At 41.3% G+C, this 21928-nt stretch overlaps 1 protein-coding gene across 1 annotated transcript in view; it reads left to right on the top strand.

Moving 5' to 3' along the window:
• tbc1d16 (TBC1 domain family, member 16) overlaps window positions 1-21928 on the top strand; it is an 88832-nt gene that overhangs the window by 6741 nt on the left and 60163 nt on the right. Inside the window, exon 2 of the mRNA XM_078571046.1 lies at window positions 17441-17649. Within this exon, the coding sequence (XP_078427172.1) occupies window positions 17478-17649 (172 nt within the window). The 5' untranslated portion in view covers window positions 17441-17477. The remainder of the gene's footprint in view (window positions 1-17440; window positions 17650-21928) is intronic.

The following is a 21928-nucleotide window of genomic DNA, read 5'->3' as shown; positions in this document are numbered from 1 at the left end:
AGGTCGTCCATTCGTTTTAGACTTTTTAGCGGTTTTGATACAACTGAGTGGCTTGCGAGGGCATTTAAGAGTCAACCACATTGCTGTCGGTCTAGAGTCACATGTAGGCAAGGCCAAGTAAGGACAGCAGGATTCTTTGCCTAAAGAACACGAGCGAACCAGATGGGTTTTTATGACAATCGACAATGGTTTCGTGGTCACCATTAGACTTTTAATTCCATATTTTTTTTAATTGAATTCAAATTTCACCATCTGCCATGGTGGTATTCAAACCCAGGTCCCCAGTGCATTACCCTGGGTCTCTGGTTTACTCGTCCAGTGATTTTATTAATTTAATTTAATCGGATTTGAACCCGTGTCCCTAGCACATTAGCCTGGGCTTCTGGATTACTAATCTAGTGACATTACCACTACACCACCATCTCCCCAGGTTTGAATGGATACTGGAGATGCAATACCATTCTGGAAAGGTTACTGTACCTAAGGTTATGATGCTGTAGGGGACTAACTTCTGTGCAGGAGAGAAAGGAGTTTCTTTGCACCTCAATTCCCCTACCCATGATCCTGTTCCTTAATCACCACCATCATTAGGCCCGTTTTTTTCCTCTGCATTTAAAGGTAATAGTTTGGAAAGAAAGGATCTTACCAAACTGGGGTAGTTGAAATCTACTTTTGTTTTCCTGGTAACCGGAAGATTAATATTCTCCTATTAGTTAACTTTATTTTCTCTATCTGCATTAATTTTGATTGTTCTCAGGAAGATTGGATAGGTTGGAAAAACTAACATGACCAGTCTTGAACTGCAGAAGCAAATCTCACATTGGCTGATCAGTATTAACAGGAAGCCTGGAGTGGATTGTTTTATATTATCAGACATATTGTGGCAGGAGACAGGCAATACCCATATGTCAAGTGCACTTAAATAACCAGGCACATCAAATTTTATTTGGTCAACAGGTTGTTAGTAACTTGGATTTTACATTGGCTACCTGTTCAAAATGCACCAAGGGTTGCTTGAGTACCCCAGTGGATGATTGCACATTATAGTGCTGAACCAGAAAACCAAGAGAATCTGTGGTTAAGTCAGTCTTTGGTTTGCACTAAATAAATTGGTGTCAGTCTCGTTGGTGGTATGGTTGTCATAATTGGACTCTGGACACCTGAGCTACAAAGAGATGTCAGCCACGTTCCTGTAATTGCTATCGGGACTGGGAGCAATCTTTGCCTACAGAGTTAAGTAGCTCAAGCATGCATGCTGTTCTGACTCACTTGAAGAATGCCCAGCTGGGCAAGCACCAGTGAAATCCCAGCAGATGTGAAACTATGCCAGCATAAATCATTTTCTTTAAAAGAGGGTAGTACTGGAAAAGGTAGGAGAGAAAATAAATCAACAGTGATGCAATTTTCTTTTTAAACTTCAGCATGCCTTCAGTACCATTGACTTTGAATACTGACCTCACAATCGGTGATATTCAGGATACTGTTTCCATGAAGGAATGAACTGTCTTTTATGCAATAAGTCTGATTGTTGCAAAGTTGGTGTATCCCAGTCACTTTAATGAGATGCACTGTAAGACAGCTGAGATATAAGTACCCCAGCATGTCGAGGAAAGGACTAAACATTACACAAAGGTACATCTTGCCAACAGTTTCGTGATTGATGCCCTTGGGAATTAATTCCAGCCCAGGTAACTCAGTGCCATTTACAGCGCTGTCCAAGGACATTCACTTTGCACTTTGTCGTAATGAAATGGCGAGGGCTACCTTGCAAAAAAACATGCAGTGCTATTCAACAAAAGAGAGCGCTCGCATTAAGACATCCTCCGAACACCCGATGCCTTATCCTGGCCGATGGGAACATGTAACCGCTCCATTCGCAGGCAGACCTACATCCGCTGCAATAATAAAGTGGGGTGGGGTTTAAACTACCTATTTATATTGTTGATCAGTTAAACAAAGACACTGGTAGTGTGGCCGCAAAAAAGTGAAACAGCTGAGCCTCTGGCCATAACACCTGGGCTAACCTTTATAGTCTAAGAATGCTTTGCTACCATTACTAGGACATTCTAGATGCTCTTCAATGAATACATGATCTAGGTTATTATTGATGAGCTGCTTTTTTGATTCCAGTATTGATTTTTTTTTATATAAAGCTAGGCCTTTTTATAATTATCCAGAGACTTGTCTAAACTATTAAATACAAACCACTGACATATAGATGGTGTTTGTCGAGCTGGGTTTACAATTTGCCAACAATGATTTCTACAAGTTTATGGGCTTTATTGTTGTGATCTATTTATTTTAAACTATGTCTTTAAAAAATCCTTTGTATTTACTTTAGTATCAGTTTCGCATTATTTTTAGCTGCTTCTTGCCCTTCATTTTTCACTGCCAGCCTAATCTTTTGTTTGTCACCTCTGCTCTTATTGATCCCTTTCCTCTCCAATTTTCAGCTTCAGTTCCTTTTTTCTTCCCATTGACTACTAATATTCTCTTTTTGTTCCCACTGTCTCTTCTCTCTCATTCCACTTTATTTTCTCCTTGGTCTTTATTCCCTTCACTACATCAAACTTGTGTTGAATCTTGGTTAGACTGTGCTTGACATATTGTGCACAATTCTTGTCCCCATATTATAAAAAGGATATAAAGGCATTAGTGAGGATGCAAAAAAGACCCACAAGGATGACACCAGAACAGAGAGGATATACTTAGCAGGAAAAGCTGAACAGGCTTGAGCTGTTGCCTCTAGAAAACAGAAGATTGAGGGGTGACCTGATGTCTTTAGGATAATGAAAGGGGTTTGATGGGTTAGATGCAGAGAAAATGTTTCCACTTGTGCAGGAAGTCCAAAATTGAAGATTGTAAATGTAATCAATTCAATAGGGAATTCAGGAGAATTTCTTTACCCAAAGCGTGGTAGGAATGTGGAACATGGTAGCAGAAGGAGTAGTTGAAGTGAAGAGCATAGATACATTTAAGGGAAAGATAGATAGGCACACGAGGGAGAAAGGAACAGAAGGATAAGCTAAGAAGATGAGATGAAGGAGGCTCGTGGGGAGCATTAACACTGGCACATACCAGTTGGGCCAAGTGGCCTGTTTTCTGTGCTGTAAGCTTGATGTAACTTTATAAGGTTTGTCTGTGCTGCATACAATACCACAACAAGCAGGGCAGATAGGTAGCCTTCTTTGTCAATGTGGATTAGTTTCATCTGCATTAAGGATCGTGTGTCAGACAGAGTAGCTGTTACTAAGCAAGATTTTTTTAAAAAGCAGTCAGCTAGCTTTGTGGTATTCAAAGGAATCACAATTTGAATTATTGAATGGAGAGCCAATTCAACTTTAATAAAATATCTGGCAGCCAGACTCAAGACTTCAGGTTAGTACAAATGTTGGGCTTACCATTAGATTTTAATTTTCAGTGTGTACAGTTATTGTTTAACAATAGGTTCCTATGGCATGCAGCAGTAGTTTTGAAACTGTCCTGTGTGACAGACCTAAAAACCTCAACCAAGCTTCTGAAAGAACTGGCACCTACCCAAAGAAGAAACCCAAAAGGGAATTCAGAAGCAACTTCTTTACCGAATAAGTGGTGAGGATGTGGAACACACTGCTGCTGGGAGTGGCTGAACCAGATAGTATAAATGTATACAAGGGGAAGCTCGACAAGCATGAAGGAGAAGGGAATAAAGTATTACAATGATAGATTTAAGTAGGGAAAGATGGGAGAAGCTCCAGTTGGGCATAAACGCTAACGTGGCCTGTTTCAGTGCCTTATACCCTATGTAATCCTATATAATATGTAGTATTATAGAATACATTTTTGTTTCGGTTGTGGATGCTCATACAATATGCTAGTAACTCACTGGTACAGAAAAAGTACTAAAATCCAAAGACTTTGTGAACTTCCCTGCGGATCCAAGAGCATCAAAAACCATGACGAATCTACCACTCAAACCAGAGTTTAGAAATAAGCAACCACAGTATGGTCCTTCAGTGGATTATTACAGTTTTTCTAATAGTACCATTGCTCTTCTTCATATATATTAACACTTATCCCTGGGAAACACAGACACCAAAATCCAGAATATTGGAAAAAATTGAGAAAGCTTTGTTTAAACAAAATATGGGATCCTAGGTTTTAAAAGCTTTACTTGGATTAAAATAAAACAGTGGCTGAAATAATGGTGTGTAGACTTACACTCTTCCACAGAGTGTATACTGTACAAGTTTAAAAACAGGATAGGGCAAAGTATACTGACCCTCCAAGCTCATGCTTCACCCATACCATAGGAGTGACTATGCAGCTGTGCAATTTTAAGAGTACATACAATAAGCTATAAACCTCTCAAGCAGACTGGGCAATTTTTTCAAAGCTGGGTTTTAACAAAGTGAATACTGCATTCAGAAAATATATTGTTGCTAGCAGATTCCCCTAGTAGGAATTTACTATCACTCTGGGTTCTTTTTCTCTGCTGTTTATGGTTCGTTTTTGTGTTATTGAGTAAGAGTTGTGGTGGATTTAATGGACTTTTGAATGTGGTACTGCACATTGCATAACAGGAAGGTCCCAAGTTTGATCCCTAATTTATGCTGTATTAATTAATCTCAGCCAGGCTGCAGTAAAGTTTTCCTCGATTTCTGAAAGCTAAGGAAGTGAAACATATGCCAAAGGTCTGCTCTTTATCTCTGTGCATTGCTGACTGAAAAGTGCATGCATGCCTTTCAGGGAGAATATATTGGGCTTGGCTGTAATGCTTTTGGTTGCATTCCCTGCTGATGCTTATACTGGACTCAAATTTGTAAAATGGCTACTTGGTAAATTACTCAATGTTTGCCAATGTTAATGGAAATATATGCTGCCAACAGCCACAATGTCTGTCTTTACAAGAGATTTACAGAGCCAAATTCGTTGCACCACGGTTGGCTCTGCTGCACAGGGGAGGAGTAAAAGTGTGGGAATGCAATAGTTGTAGGGGATTCAATTGTAAAGGAAATAGATAGGCGTTTCTGTGGCCGCAAACAAGACTCCAGGATGGTGTGTTGCCTCCCTGGTGCTAGGGTCAAGGATGTCTCAGAGCACCTACAGGACATTCTGAAGGGGGAGGGTGAACAGGCAGTGGTGGTGGTACACTTTGGTACAAACGGCATAGGTTAAAAAAAGGATGAGGTCCTAAAAGCAGAATATAGGGAGTTAGGAAGTAAGTTGAAAAGCAGGACATCAAAGATAGTGATCTCAGGATTACTACCAGTGCCATGCACGCGCTAGTCAGTAGAAATAGCAAGATATATCGGCTGAATACATGGCTGAAGAGATGGTGTGAGGGGGAGGGTTTCAGATTCCTGGGACATTAGGACCAGTTCTGGGGGAGGTGGGACCAGTACAAACTGGACGGGTTATACCTGGGCAGGACCGGGACTGATGTCCTAGGGGGAATATTTGCTAGAGTGGTTGGGGAGGATTTAAACTAAAATGGCAGGGGGGTGGGAACCTATGCAAGGAGTCAGAGGAGGGGGAATCAAGGACAAGAACAAAAGACAGAAAGGGGAATAAGAAAAGTGAGAGGCAGAGAAATCAAGGGCAAGAATCAAACAGGGCCTCAGTGGAAAATAGTGGGAACGGGACAAGTAATGTTAAAAAGACAAGCCTTAAGGCTTTGTGCCTTAACGTGAGGAGCATTCGCAATAAAGTGGATGAATTAATCGCGCAAATAGATGTAAACAGGTATGATATAGTCAGGATTACGGAGACATGGGTGGCCAGGGATGGGAACGGAACATCCAGGGGCATTCAGTATTTAGGAAGGACGGACAAAAAGGAAAAGGCGGTGGAGTTGCATTGCTGGCTAAAGAGGAAATTCACGCAATAGTGAGGAAAGATATTAGCTCCGACGATGTGGAATCTGTATGGGTAGAGCTGAGAAACACTAAAGGGCAAAAAACGTTAATGGGGTTTGTATATAGACCCCCCAAACTGTAGTGGTGATGTTGGGAATGGCATTAAACAGGAAATTAGAGACGCATGCAATAAAGGAACATCTGTAATTATGGGTGACTTTAATCTGCATATAGATTGGGCAAATCAAATTAGTAACAATACCGTAGAGGAGGAATTCCTGGAGTATATACGGGATGGTTTTCTGGACCAAGACGTTGAGGAACCAACAAGAGAACAGGCCATCCTAGACTGGATATTGTGTAATGAGAAAGGAATAATTGGCAATCTAGTTGTGCGAGGCCCCTTGGGGATGAGCGACCATAATGTGATAGAATTCTTCATCAAGATGGAAAGTGACGTAGTTGATTCTGAGACTAGGGCCTTGAATCTTAATAAAGGAAACTACAAAGGTCTGAGGCGCAAGTTGGCTATGATGGATTGGGAAACGTTACTTAAAGGGATGACAGTGGATAGGCAATGACAAACATTCTAAGAGCGTATGGGTGAACTGCAACAATTGTTTATTCCTGTCTGGTGCAAAAGTAAAACAGGAAAGGTGGCCAAAACATGACTTACAAGGGAAATTAGAGATAGTATTAGATCCAAGGAAGAGGCATACAAATTGGCTAAAAAGAACCCAACTGACCTGAGGATTGGGAGCAGTTTAGAATTCAGCAAAGGAGGACCAAGGGATTGATTAAGAAGGGGAAAATAGAGGACGAGAGTAAGCTTGCAGGGAACATAAAAACTGACTAAAAATTTCTATAGGTATGTGAAGAGAAAAAGATTGGTGAAGACAAATGTAGGTCCCTTACAGTCAAAAACAGGGGAATTTATAAGGGGGAACAAAGAAATGGCTGACCAATTAAATACATACTTTGGTTTTGTCTTCACAAAGGAGGACACAAATAACATACCAGAAATATTGGGGAACACAGGGTTTAGTGAGAGGGAGGAACTGAAAGAAATCAGCATTAGTAGGGAAATGGTGTTGGGGAAATTGATGGGATTGAAGGCCGATAAATCCCCGGGGCCCGATAATCTACATCCCGGAGTACTTAAGGAAGTGGCCCTAGAAATAGTGGATGCGTTGGTGACCATCTTCCGAGATTCTATAGACTCTGGAATAGTTCCTACAGATTGGAAGGTAGCTAATGTAACCCCACTTTTTAAAAAGGGAGGCAGAGAGAAAACGGAATTATAGACCAGTCAGCCTGACATCGGTTGTGGGGAAAATTCTAGAGTCCATTATGAAAGATTTAATAGCTGAGCAGTTGGAAAAAAGTGGCAGAATCGGATAGAGTCAGCATGGATTTACGAAAGGGAAATCGTGCTTGATAAATCTACTGGAATTTTTCAAGGATGTAACTGGTAGAGTTGATGAGGGGGAGCCAGTGGATGTGGTTTATTTGGACTTTCAGAAGGCTTTCGACAAAGTCCCACATAAGAGATTAGCGTTTAAAATTAAAGCGCATGGGATTGGGGGTAGTGTATTGAGATGGATAGCAAACTGGTTGGCAGACAGGAAACAAAGAGTAGGAATAAACGGTCTTTTTCCGAATGGCAGGCAGAGACTAGTGGGGTACCGCAGGGATCGGTGCTGGGACCCCAGCTATTCACAATATATATTAATGATTTAGATGAGGGAATTAAATGTAATATCTCCAGATTTGCAGTTGACGCAGCTGGGTGAGAGGGTGAGCTGAGCATGATGCAGAGATGCTTCATTGTGATTTGGACAAGCTGAGTGAGTGGGCAAATGCATGGCAGATGCAGTATAATGTGGATAAATGTGAGGTTATCCTCTTTGATAGCAAAAACAGGAAGGCAGATTATTATCTGAATGGCTATAAATTGAGAGGGGGAATGTGCAATGAGACCTGGGTGTCCTCGTACACCAGTCGCTGAAGGTAACTGTGCAGGTGCAGCAGGCAGTAAAGAAGGCAAATGGTATGTTGGCCTTCATAGTGAGAAGATTCGAGTACAGGAACAGGGATGTCTTGCTGCAATTATACAGGGCCTTGGTGAAACCACACCTGGAATATTGTGTGCAGTTTTGGTCTCCTTATCTAAGGAAGGATGTTCTTGCTATAGAGGGAGTGCAGCAAAGGTTTACTAGACTGATTCCTGGGATGGCGGGACTGACATATGAGGAGAGATTGAGTCAGTTAGGATTATATTCGCTGTGGTTCAGAAGAATGAGGGGGATCTCGTAGAAACCTATAAAATTCTAACAGGATTAGACAGGGTAGATGCAGGAAGGATGTTCCCGATGGTAGGGGAGTCCAGAACCAGGGGTCACAGTCTGAGGATATGGGGTAGACCATTTAGGACTGAGATGAGGAGAAATTTCTTCACCCAGAGAGCGGTGAGCCTGTGGAATTCGCTACCACAGAAAGTAATTGAGGCCAAAGCATTGTATGTTTTCAAGAAGGAGTTAGATATAGTTCTTGGGGCAAAAGGGATCAAAGGACATGGGGAGAAAGCGGGAGCAGGCTATTGAGTTGGATGATCAGCCATGATCATGATGAATGGCGGAGCAGGCTCGAAGGGCCGAATGGCCTACTCCTCCTATTTTCTATGTTTCTATGTAAGAGAGGAGGAATGGGAAGTCCAAGAGTAATCTATGTACTGTAGTGATGTCATCATATGCACATCTACATATAGTCGCTTGGGAGTACAGAACTTGAATATTGCTGAAAAGGAAGACATGTTGCTGAAGCTTTTCATCTTGCACTCATCAGGACAAAAGCAAGAATGTCAAATTTCAAATGATCACAACAAATTGTACTACAGGAGAAAAAGGTGCTGATTGCTTGGCATGTCAGTTCTGATTGGCTGAAGCGTTGCCATGGAGAAAGCAATGGGGAACTATTGGCTCCCCAAGCTCCCAGATAATTCAAAAAAGGCACAAGGCTTGAACATGTTCCTTTTATTTACAGAGAACAGGTCCCTTCTTATGAAAGTATATCGCTTCTAACAAGCGTAAATGAGCCACATTATGAGCTTGACTGATTACCTTAAACCAAACAGCATGTTCCTTCAGTTGTGCGTGTTAGGCAGAGTGCAGTCTATAATCAACCAACCTATACTTGTAAAACCCAAAACAAAATGTCTACTGTTATTACACAATTGGAAAGCACTTGCTGAACAATCCTAAGTTCAGTGCTAATAGCTATACTAACAACCAATTTAAGATGATCAGTTGAGCTCATAATATGGCTCATTTACGTTTGCTATTAGTAACATACTTTCATATGCAGGAACCCTTTTTCTGCAAACAAAAGTAATATGTTCAAGCCTTGCGCCTCACTTCAGTTACCCTGGGAGCTTGGAGAGCCTGTAGTTTCCCATTGCTTTCTCCATGGTGTTATGAAAATCAAACTTGCCTTTAACATTAAGAGCAGAGGGTGGGAACTTACAACTCCTGATGGGCCTCTGAGTTTTTCTGCATGCGGAGACTGGGAGTGGACTGCACATGCGCAGATTGACAATTTTACATCCTTTGGGCCCAGTGCGCTTGTGCAAGGAAAACAGCGTGAAAACCTAGTACAGGTGACTGGGAGTGAAGTGCCATTGTGAGGAAGTATCCCAGGCTGAGGACAGGGAGAGGTCCCAGAAAAATTCCAGAGAAGGGACAGGGAAAGGTCCCAGTTCAGTTAAAAAGAGAGGAGCAGAGAAACAGGCTTTGTACAGGGAAATGGCTGTGGGGAGCAGACTTTAAGTGAAAAGGGCACAGGGGAAGCCCCAGTAATTGAAGAGGGCTCAGGAGAAGCCCTGAAAATCCAAGAAGGCAGCGGAAGGGTGGTGAGTCCATGCTGTGGGCCATTGGGGCAAAGGTACCCCTTTGGAGCAGTAGTGTTCGGCTCAGCATGGCAGAAGAGCTGCAGTTGTGCTTGTGTGTTGGTGCTTCAGTACGTAGCCGGGAATCCAGGGGAATGGAATCTCGGGAGACAATATTGAAACCCTGCGAGGTGGGCTGTCGTTGAGCCCGAGTTGTAACGATTTGTGGAGAGAATTCCAAAGCAAGATCTTCAAAGGTGAAGACTGAAATCCCTCATGAGAGAGATGGAGATTCAGTGAGATTGGTTGACTCAGTGTTACTGATGTCCGAGTGGCTTGTTGAGAATCTGTGGAATCTGTTTTGGTCACATTTGGCATTTATTATGCAGTGTGGTGTGCTCGACCAGTTTGCCTGTTAATTCACATGTACCTCATCTTAACCCTGAATGTTTGAGTATAAGATAGATAGTGTAAATTGTTTTATCTTTCTGACCTTTTATAGTGAAGCTTATTTTTGCTTGTTCAAAGCCTGTGGAATCTTGTGGCTTTATTTGCTGAGCAAGTGTCTTGAATCTCAAACTTTATCTATTTTAAACAAAATATTATTGGTCCCTAATCTGATTTTACAAAAAAAACTTGGGGTTCTGGTCAAGGAGCATAACAATGGCAATAGCTTGGCCAATCAGAGTTGACTTGCCAACCAATTTGAACCCCTTTCTCCTGTAGTATAAATTGTTATGATCATTTAAAATTTGGCATTCTTGTGTTTGTCCTGATGAGTGCAAAACAAAAAGATTAAGCAACGTAACATGTCTCTCTTTTAAGCATTGTCCACATATGTTTATTAATTAATGGGAAAATTAATCTAAGACCTCTTAATCCTTCAACTTGTTCTTTGCAATACTGTTGAAAGTGTTTCACTTTTCTCATTGGAACTCCATGTCCATAGATTGCAAATTTATTTAGCACATGGCTTCAAGTTTCCAATAGGGATGTAGGAACAGGAGTAGGCAATTTTGCATCCTCGAGCCTGTTCTACCATTCAATGAGATCATGGTTTATCTGCAATTTAACTCCATTACTTCCAAGTTAATTCATTTGACATAGTTATTTCTGTTGCATTTCTACTGTAAACTTCTAATCTAAATCTTTATGAATTTTATTTAATTTGCTTTGATTTTGCAGCTGAAAGATCTTTTATTTAGTATAGTGTAGTCCTACAGACTGCAGCTCTGTTGTGCTGTCTTGATGAGAAGATGAATGCATGCATGATTACTGTAGTGATGTCAGAGTTTCTCTCTATCGATAACACGACTTTTGGTTACTTCACAGTACACATTTACTTAGAGGGCTGGCCTAACTAAGGGCTCTCCAATTAAATTGATAGGAGAACTCTCAACTTAAATATAAACTTTATAATGAGTTTTCTGTTCATTTTGATTTTCAATCTACAATCAGCATCAAGTTTAGATGTGCATAGATTACAAATTGTGTAGCTAGGGAACCATAAGATGACTTAAAAATAGGCAATGCTGGAAATACTCAGCAGGTCAGGCAGCATCTATGGAGCAGTAACAGAGTTAATGTTTCAGGGTGTTAAGATGACCACTGATGCCTAAAATGTTTAGTAGTTTCAAGAGTATGCTGTAATAAATGCTAAATAGTTAAATAAAAAGTGAAATGAAAACACACACCAGCAGAAATACTCAGCAAGTGAGGCAACATCTGATCAGACTTGAAACATTAACTCTGTTTCTCTTCACAGATGCTGCATTGGTTGCTGAGTATTTCCAGCATTTCTGGTTTTTATTGCCGATTTCCAGTATCTGCAATATTGTGGAGATGGGCTTTCAACTAATGTTCACCAATGGACTCCCACAGCTACCCTGTCCACACTTCCTCACACCCTGCTTCCTGTAAGGACTCGATTCCATTCTCCAGTTTCTATGTCTCTGTCACATCTGTTCTGATGATGCAACCTACCACACCAGCGCTTCTGATAGATCTTCCTTGTTTCCTCAACCGAGGATTCCCATCCAATGTGGTTGATAGAGCTCTCCACCATATTCGATCCATTTCATGAACTCCTGCTCTCACCCCTTGTCCTCCCTCCCTGAACCATGGTAGGGGTCCACCTTTCACCGTGCTGGCCACCATATTCAACAGATCATCCTCTGCCATTTTCACTGGCTCCAGAGTGATGCCATCTCCAAACACACCTTCTCCTGCCCTCCCCTTTCAGCACTCCAAAGGGACCAGGTAAAAGGAAATTGCATTTCCTGTGCTTGCATGGAAAAGTGCAGTTGGAAATGGGGGAAGGATTTGGGCTGACTGAAGAGTGGACAAGGGTACTGTAGGGAGAGCTAATAGGGAAGGATGAGGTTTTTGGTTGCATTACATTGGAGGTGATGGAAATGGCAGAGGATGCTCTGTTGAATATGGAAGCTGGTGGAGTGTAAGATGAGAACAAGGGGAACCCTATTATGGTTCTGGGAGGGAGGGGAAGGGGTGAGAGTACAAGTGTGTGAAACAGAACAGACGTGGTTGAGAGTCCCGTCAACAATGCTGGAGTGGAATCCTTGGTTGAGGAAAAAGGAAAACATATTGGATGCTGTAGTAGTGTGAAAGTTGCATCGTCTGCAAAGATGTGATGGAATAATGTCCTTACTGGAAGTGGATGTGAGAAAGTGTAGTCAAGGCAGCTGCAGAAGTCAGTGAACTTATAGTGAATATTGTTTGATAGCCTATTCCCAGAAATGGGGACAAAAAATTTATGGAAGGACAGGGAAGAGTCAGAGACCATGTGTAGGCAAGAGAAAGGTGAAGTTGGTAGCAAAGTTGATGAAATTTTCTAGTTCATAAGTGTTGGTCCATCTCACTTTAAACATAATGAGAGATATAATGAGGTCATTTTAAACTCTAATTTGAAATGGTAAAACTCAATTTGAATGGTAATTTTTGTGTTTAAGCTTTGCCATATTTTAAATTGGGGCACTTATAACAATACAGCCATCAATTTAACTAGCTGCCCCTTAGCTGTTTCAGCTGACTTAAATAGTTTTACATACCTTTTTCTTCAGAACAGACAGCACTTTTTAAAAAATATACATATCCATCACAGCGATGGTAGCCTCATACCAGTCAGCATTTTTAAAAATTTTTGCTTTCTATATGTTAAGAATGCAGTATTGGAAATAGTATCTCAAAGAATATTCCATTATGCTTCTGTACTTTGCTTGAGAATGTCGGAGAGCACCTGTTCAATGGAGTCGAGGAACTGTTGGTTCCTATCTTTATAGGCAGTATGGCTGCATTGATATGAGGATAGCCTTTCTGCTTTGGATAGAAATGCTTCAAGGATTGCGTCCTGACCCTGGTGCACACCAGAGAGAGATTTTTTTGTCACAGGCAGCATTGTGGTGGCTGTAGAAGTTGAGGATGCTGTTGAGTCACGTCTGGCGATGATCAGTGGAGCTGGTGCCAATGTCCTGTCATTGAAGTCGAGCAATCTGCTTTTGTTAATTGCAAGAGGGATCCAGGTGAGAAGTCTGACAGACTGCTAGGCATTGCACCAGTGACTACTTGTTAAAACTTTGCCAGAATATCCAAATGTCCTCTGACACAGGGAATGCTTGGGGCCTTTGTGATGGGATCAAAAAGGCAATAGGTAATTTCTTCAGCAAAGAAAACTACATTGAAAACAAAGCAGGGGAGGTCATCACTAACTGCAATAACCAGATGGAGAGATGGTTGGAACACTCCTTTGTGTTGTACTCCAGGGAAAACACTGTAATTGAGGAAGCCCTAGACAGTGTAGAGAGCCTGACTGTCATGGAAGAGCTGGATACCAAATCCACAATGGAGGAGCTTAGCAAAGCTTTTGACTTTGCTTGCCATTGGCAAAGCTCCAGTTGATGCTGCACCGCCTGAACTCATCAAACTCAGGAAACCAGCACTCCTGTAGCATCTGCACAAATTCCTTTCTAGATGGAAGTAACAGTGCCTCATGATATGCATGATGCAAAGATTGTGACCTTGTATAAGAACAACGGTACAACTATTGAGGCATCTCCCTGCTGGGAATCTTGGGAAAAGTATTTGCCTGTGTTGTCCTTGTCGGATGCAGACCTTGGCTGAATGCATCTATCTCGAGTCCCAAAGTAGTTTCAAAACTAAGGATCCACAGTCAACATGATCTTCAGTCCTGCAGCTACAAAAAGAATACCATGAGAAAAGGAGAACACCATATTTGGTTTCATCCACCTCGCCAAGCATTCGATCATGTGAGTTGAAGTGGTCTATTTAAGCTGCTGAAGAAAATTGGCTGCCTGCTGAAGCTGCTCAGTATGGCCATCTCCTTCCCTGACAACAGGTGGGGTAAGGTCAGCTATGATGGGGCAACATCAGAACCTTTCCAGATCCGCAGTGGAGTCAAACAGGATTGCATTCTGGCACCGACATTCTTTGGCGTGTTGCTGTCTTCAGTTCACCCACAGAATGTGTCTGTTTACATACCGGAACCAATGGAAAGCTGTTGAGCTTTGCTCGCTTGAGATGCAAGACACACATATACCAAACCCTCAGCAGAATTATTATATGCTGATTGATGCTGCTGTAGCATCCCATACTGAGGAATATCTTCAGCAGCAAATGGACAGACTATCTCATGCCTGTAAAAAGTTTGGTTTGACCATCAACATCAAGGAGATGAATGTCATGGTCCAGGGTGTTGCCATACCACCATCAATCAGTATTGATAATGTGTATTTGAGGTTGTTGATAGTTAGATATATAGGCTCCACAATCACTTGCAATCTGTCACTTGATACTAAAATTAACAGGCACATTGCAAGAACTGTAGCTGTTATGCTAAGCTGATTAAGAGTATGGAACAACAGCAACTGATGGAGAACACCAAACTGTGAGTCTAACAAGCCTGTGTCCTCATTATAATCCTCTACAGTAGTGAGAAGCGGATAACGTATGCTGGGCAGGAGAAGAGCTTAAATGAGTTTTCACCTTCAGTCTCAGCTATATCCTCAGTATTTCCTTGTGGGATAAGATCACCAATTAAGAGGTCCTGGAGTGTGCTAATTACACCAACGTGCGCGTACACACACCACACACACACACACACACACACACACACACACCTCTTTGCCAATGACACCTGTGATGGCTCAGCCACTTCCATCAGATAGATGAAAGCTGTATACCCCATGACCTTCTGTGCAGTGAACTGGCCACTGGGTCATGACCTGCTGGATGGATATACCTCTGCTACAAGGACACTGCAAGTAAGATTGATAGACATTGACACTGATAACTGGGAACTGATGGTCAGGGCTACCTGGAGGCTGACTGTTCGGAGGGGCGTTAGAAGAGGTAAAAAGAAACAGAAATCTCGGCTAGCTGACAAGAGGGCCCACAGAAAACAGAGGTCAGCGAATTGCATACCTTCTCAGCTCACTGCCTTCCTCTGTGTGGCAGAAACTGCCATACCAGTGTGGGACTTCTGAACCACGCCAAGTGACGTTTAACATAGGTTTGACCACCAAGGCACAAACCATCATTTCATGAGACCAAAAACTGCCAGTATTGACTATGCAGACTTGTCTCATAATTTATATTTTCCTGTCACAGTATTCGATTGCCCATCAGAACTGCTGAATTTGAGACCCTGCTAACAGGTGCAAGTCTATGGCTCAAATCTACCTGTAATTCAACATTGGCAAATGTGAAAACGGTCACACTGATGCTACGAGAGATGCTTTGAGTTTGAGGTTAATGAGTATTTTTGATAGAACTGAATATTACATTGCACTAATCTATTCTAGGATTTGAGTTCTAGAAGGAAACAAACTTCATTTCAATGCACATTTTTAGACGTTCAAATCTCCATAATATCTTAATTATATGTTCCTGTTAATTTTTTTCTTTATTTTTATTCCTCACTCCACCACCCCATACACCCCCCTCCCGGCGCCCCTTGCAACTCTCCATGCTTCCGTCAAGAAGACTAGATTCCTAAGGTCCTCCAAGTGGATGGAGGAAGATTCCAATTAGTCAACTGCAACAGTCTGTGTTTATGTAGTACTTTTAACATAATGAAATATCTCAAGGCACTTCACGGGAATGCTATCAGACAAAATTTGACACCAAACCATATAAGGAGATATTGGGTCAGATGACCAAAAGCTTTGTGAAAGGTAGGTTTTAAGGTATTTCTTACTGGAGGAGAAAGTAGATAGGCAGAGAGGTTTAGAGAGGGAGTTCCAGAGCTTAGGACCTGGGCAGCTGAAGGCAGGGCTCCTACTGAGGGAGTAATTAAAATTGGGGATGCAGAAGAGGCCAGAATTGGATGAGCACAGATATTTTGAAAGGTTAGTGGAGGCTAAAGAGAAAGGGAGAGCCAAGGCCATGGAAGAATTTGCAAACCAGGATTAGAATTTAAAATTGAGGCATTGCCATACTGGGGACCAATGTAGATTAACAAACAGTTGTGAGATAGGTAAACAGGATTGGGTGCAAGTTAGTATTTGGGCACCAGAGTTTTGGATGACTTCAACTGTTCCACGTTTTACTGGTCAACCCCCAACTCCTATCCTACATGAATTTAATTTTAGAAGTAACGAAGGCATGGGTGAGGATTTCAGCAGCAGATGAACTGAGGGAGGGGCCATGATACAGACAAAGAAATAGATGGTCTTGTTAATGGATATATGGTCAGAAGTTCATCTGTGGCAAATATTACTGCAGGGTTGTAAACAGTCTGGCTCAACCTCAAATAGTTGCCAAGGAGAGAAATGGATTCGGTGGCTTGGTAACGGAATTTGTGGTGGCTACTGAAGACAATGGTTTTGTTCTTTTCAATATTTATTTGGAGGAAATTTCTGCTCGTCCAATACTGAATGTCATACAAACAGTGTGATAACTTTGAGACAAAGGAGGGCCAAGACAGGTGGTGGTGTGTTAGAACTGGGTGTCGTCTGCATACTTGTAAAACCTGGTGTTTTGTTTATGGATGATGTCACTAAGGAGCAGCATGTACATGAGAACAAGAAGTGGGGGGGCAAGGATAGATCTTTGGGGGACACCAGAGGTAATGGTGCAGGAGATGGGAGAGAAGCCATTGTAGGTGATTCTCTAGCTATGATTAGATGGATAAGAATGAAACCAGGTGAGTGCAGTCCTACCCAGCTGGACAACAGTGGAGAGGTGTTGAAGGAAAGGTGTGGTCAACCGTGACAAAGGCTGCAGACAGGTCAAGAATCACGAGGAGGGAATGGAGGAGTCAAGAATGGGTTTTTTTGAGGAGGGGGCGATGGTGGTAATTTCGAAGAGGAGGAGAGTACCTGAGGAGAAGGATCTGTGAACAACATCAGCTAACATGGGGGCCAGGAAGGGAAGTTGGGTGGTCAGTAGTTTAATGAGAATAGGATTGAGGGACGGTCGAGAACAAGAAATTTAAATGCAAGGCGTGAAGGGTGGAACAAACGAGATACTCAATGGAGGAAAAGGTGCCAAAGATTAGGAAGACTGATCAAGGTATGATTTGGCGATATTGGCTAAAGAGCACGATTTAAGCTGGGCAAGTGGTGGAAGCTATAGCCAGACCCGGCAGCTTCATTAAGGGGCTGATGTCATCACCCTTCAGCCAGATTTCCTTCAACCTCCTCTAATCTGATTTTTAAGAAATTAAATTTTTGCTTTGCTCTAGGGTGAAGAATTTAGATGATGGAAAGATATTCCTGGAGATGTCTCTGGGTCAGCTCTTGCGACGTGCATCTTCAAAAGCCTCTGACCTCCTGACCTTTAATCAGTCAAGTGGATCCTCCAGGATCCTGGATGGTGAAATTATATACTCAAAGAACAATGTTTGCGTCCATCCGTCAGACCTGCTGCGAGGCCTTGGAGAACACCACCCAGGTATGGTACAGGCAGCTGAACTATTCTTCATGGCTCTGTCTTGAACAGTCTTCACTCCTTAAAATGTTTCCAGTTTAGTTAATATGTTAATTCTAATGAGCATTGGATTGCAAACTGCAAATACATCCGACCTACATTTGACCATATCTTGGATTAGATAGTCAGTCATTGCTCCCTTTCTTTTCGATGCTAGTTAGCAACCATAAATTGCTAGGGATTTCACTCCCCATGAATAAAATCGAGATAAACAGCAAAGTTGTGCAATGTGGAAGACAAGTGCTGCACTGACTAAAAACCGGAGACTTATCACAGTACCACTCCTGAGCATCTTTCTACCAGCCAGCTCAAAAATGGCATTGACAGAATTTAAGAAACAGGACTGTCCTGCCTCTTGGTCATACAGTGGTCCATGATGCAGACATGAAGGGAAAGACTTGTCTTTTTTTTAAAAGAGAACTCACAAAATCAAAATACATTTCTAATTTACCATTTTGTTCAATGTTGCCATCAGTGCAGAACCTTGATGCTAGCATTTGAGCATATTGCAAATAATATAATTAATTAATATTAATCTCAACTCAAAATCACTGAAAAAGGCAGAAATATAATTCTCGAAAGCAGAGTAAACATCTTCTGTTAGCTCTTAATGGTATGAACAATTTCAGTTTTGCTCCAGTGCCATAAAATACAGCTTTTCTCTTTCCCTGCCCCCCTACTTGCAATACACTGAAACGTGTTGAGAGTTTTATGTTAGCATTTGCTAACCTCACTCACTATCTCGGAACCAGTGGAGCTGAATGGAAGATTTTCAGATGGAAGATGTTTACACCTACTTGATGAGTTTCCGTTGTGGTTTTGAGATTTGACAGCAACGCCTCGTGCACTTCCACGTCATTCGATGTATCAAATCATTAACAACCTACCCTATCCCATTTTAATAATAAAGAATCTCTCGCAAATGCCAAAGTTTTTTTTTCTTTTTTTTTGCATTTAATGTATCAAATGTAGAACTTGGGACCAAGTTACTTAAAATTTAATGTTTCCAAGGAATATTTTTATGGACTCCAAATGATAGACTCTTCTAGCCAATCTTTTCTGTACCCTCCAGAATTATTGTGGCAAAATTATCCATTTAAATATTGTAAAACTTAAATATTCTAGCAGTTACTATTTCACAAAGAAAATTGCCAGTTTGTATACAATTCTATTTCTGCATGTTCAGTTCCCAAATAACTGCCATCAAAAGTATTTGATTTAGGATTTCATTAACTATAAATTAGTCATCACAAATATTGGTAGATTTGTTTGTCTAAAAGAACATGCCTTCTTGTTTGCCTGGCGTTAAGCTGTGTACTTTGCAGTGCTATGAAAATGCTTTGGCAAAAGTAGACAGTAGAAGGTACTCATGTACTGTTGCATGGATACAAGTGAGCAGATTATTACAGGGAAAAACACATTTCACAACTACTGGAGATCTAGTAGATGTGTTAATTTAATGGATTTTAAATTAGCTTTTAATCAACATCTGCTTAAAATCCACCACTTTTACTCTCTTCTGTTAATTATTGTGCCACCCTTTGCAGAAAACTGTATAACATCTTGTGTCTATTTGTAAAGCTGCTTTATGTGTTTTCCATTTTGGAGCCAGAAAATTTGTATGCGAAGAAAGCATGGAAGGGGAACGAGCGCAAGAATCTCCGATTGCAATTTTAAGTTATTCCAGTAATACATTGACAGACTGCAAAATAACATGAATGTACCTGACCTTGAAAAGTTCAATCCCGTTTACCGAAAATGCCAGATGAGTTTTTGAGTATTCCATGACAGCACTATGCTACTGAACTTGTCTTGAATTTCTCAGCCAAGGTTAATGTAGAGTGCCCTCTAGTGTTGAAGCCATTGCACTTGACCTGTAGAAATAGAGGTGAGGAAACCGAGTTCAAACTAAAACATTCCAAGTATCCGTCATTGATCAGAAAATGGGCAAATAAGTTAATCGATAACTGGAGTAAAAATATCTTACTGATACCAATATTTAGAAAAACAAAAAAGATAACGGGTAGATAATACCGAGAGAATTGTTTCAATTCATTCTTTTCTAGGTTAACTGTATTTTTTGTGTTCTCTAATAACAGGTATTGCACTGTAGCAAATTAGTGCAGAGAAATTTTGAAAAAAGTTGTTTAGCAGGCCAGTGTTACAACTGTGTTTGTGAACTGTCTGAAGAGTAATTTTAAGAGGGTGGTTTGTATATTCTTATAAAAGAGCCTTTGCTTTCATCATAAGCAAAGTAAGTTATTTGTTAGGCAATAGTGCATTTAATGTTATGCCTTTGGACTGAAATGCTGACTATGATTGGCTGAGGAATAGTCACATATGAAAATAATATCGATGTTACCCAATAATTTGTCAGTCAGTAGCTTTCTTCAGTAAATTACACTATCAGAAACAACAATTTGCACTTGTATAGCATCTTTAACATAGAAACATGTTCCAAGGCACTAAAGCGAAACATAATCAGACAAAAAACTGGGCATGACTTAAAGGAAAAGTTAGAATGGGACCAAAAGCTTCGTCAGAAAGTGAATTTTATGGTGGGCCTTTTAGGATGAGAGGGAGTTGGAGAGGCAGAGAACTCACAAGTCTAGGTCCTAGATTCCAATGGTGGGGAAAATGGAGAAAGCCCAGAGTTGGAGGAATACAGTGTTCTGAGAGTTTTAGGGCTGGTGGAGGTTATTGAGATAGAGAAGGGAAAGGCCATAAAGAAATTGAAACATGAGAATGTAAATTTTAAATTAGAGCCATTGGGAGATAGGCAGCCAGTATAGGTTAGCAAGGGCAGGAAAGATGAGTCAGTGAGACTTGGTGAAGGATAACAACTTGCAACACAATTATCATCCTTACATCTCGATTCTCTAGCCAGGGGAAATATCCTTCCAGCCTCTACCCTGTCTAACCCCTTAATTTTATATGTTTCAGTGAGATTCCCTCTTATTCTAAACATGAGAGTATATAGGCCAACCCTACTCTGTCTTCTCATAAAGATAGTCCTCTCAGCCTAGATATCAGCCTAATGAAATTCTGTTGCACCCGTTCCAAGTATATCCTTCTTTTGGTACGGAGTCCAAAACTGTACACATTATTCGAGGTGTGGCCTCACCAAAGCCCTATTTCATTGCAACAAGACTTGCTTATTGCCTTTATTGCAAGGGGTTGGAGTATAACATACCATTTGCCTTTCTAGTTATTTACTGTACCTGCATGTTAGCTTTCTGTGATTCATGTACAAGGATCCCCAAATCCCTCCTGATTACCAAAATTTTCTATACTCACCTTATTTTAAATATCTGATTTTCCATTCTTCCTACCAAGTGGATAATTTCACACTTCTCCATTATACTCCATCTGCCTAACCATTCAACTGGTCCATACCTCATGTAAGTGAGAAGGAAGAAGGGCCCAGTATAAGTCATCATGGGCTACCTAGTTAATGTATGCAGGGGTGGGAAGAGAAATAATTTCCGGAGATCCACTTACTATAATCGGATTTGATGAAAGTAGAACCAAGCCAGGGCAGTTCCTTTGAACTAGACAAAGGAGGAGGGGGATAATGTGGTTGTTCATGCCGAAGCCTGCCGAGAGATTAAGAAAACTGAGGTAGAATAATGTAGTATGGTCACAGCCACAGAGGATATCATCTATGACTTTGATTAGAGCCATTTCATCGTTGTAGTAGAGGCGGAAAGCTGATTGGTGAGATTCAGACATCAAGTTGTAGGAAAGATGGGCAGAGATTTGAGAGGTGACAACACATTCAATGACATTGGAAAGGAAGGTGTGGTTAGAGATAGGGCAGTAGTTTGTGAGAACGGAAGAGTCATTGTTGGATTATCTGACAAGTGAACAAAGTTGTTTAGCCTTTTTGTGGGAATGGTGTCTTAGGAGCAAAAGATGGATCCCATGCACAAGTTGAACTTGAAGAGGGCACAAGGGTAAATAAAAGAAAATCTACACATAGATGCGAGTTCAGGACCATGGCAGGGGGGTCCTTTTTATAGGAGGTTTAAACTTGTGGACATGGGGAAGATGTGAATTTAGCGGAGGCAAAGACGTCTTTGAACTCCTCTCAGAGGTGAGAGTGGAGGGGCCAGGGTAGACGTTTAAGGAGATCATTGTTCGTGGAGAAAAGAAAAAGGATTATATTTGCTCTCGAGGATGGTGTTTTTTTGCAGAGGAGAGCAAGGCCTTGTGGTGCTTAATGTAGTCCAGTCAGTTCTGA

Source organism: Cetorhinus maximus, chromosome 24, assembly GCF_964194155.1.
Source record: "Cetorhinus maximus chromosome 24, sCetMax3.hap1.1, whole genome shotgun sequence".
Taxonomy (NCBI): Eukaryota; Metazoa; Chordata; class Chondrichthyes; order Lamniformes; family Cetorhinidae; genus Cetorhinus; species Cetorhinus maximus.
This window is presented reverse-complemented; position numbering and strand designations above follow the sequence as displayed.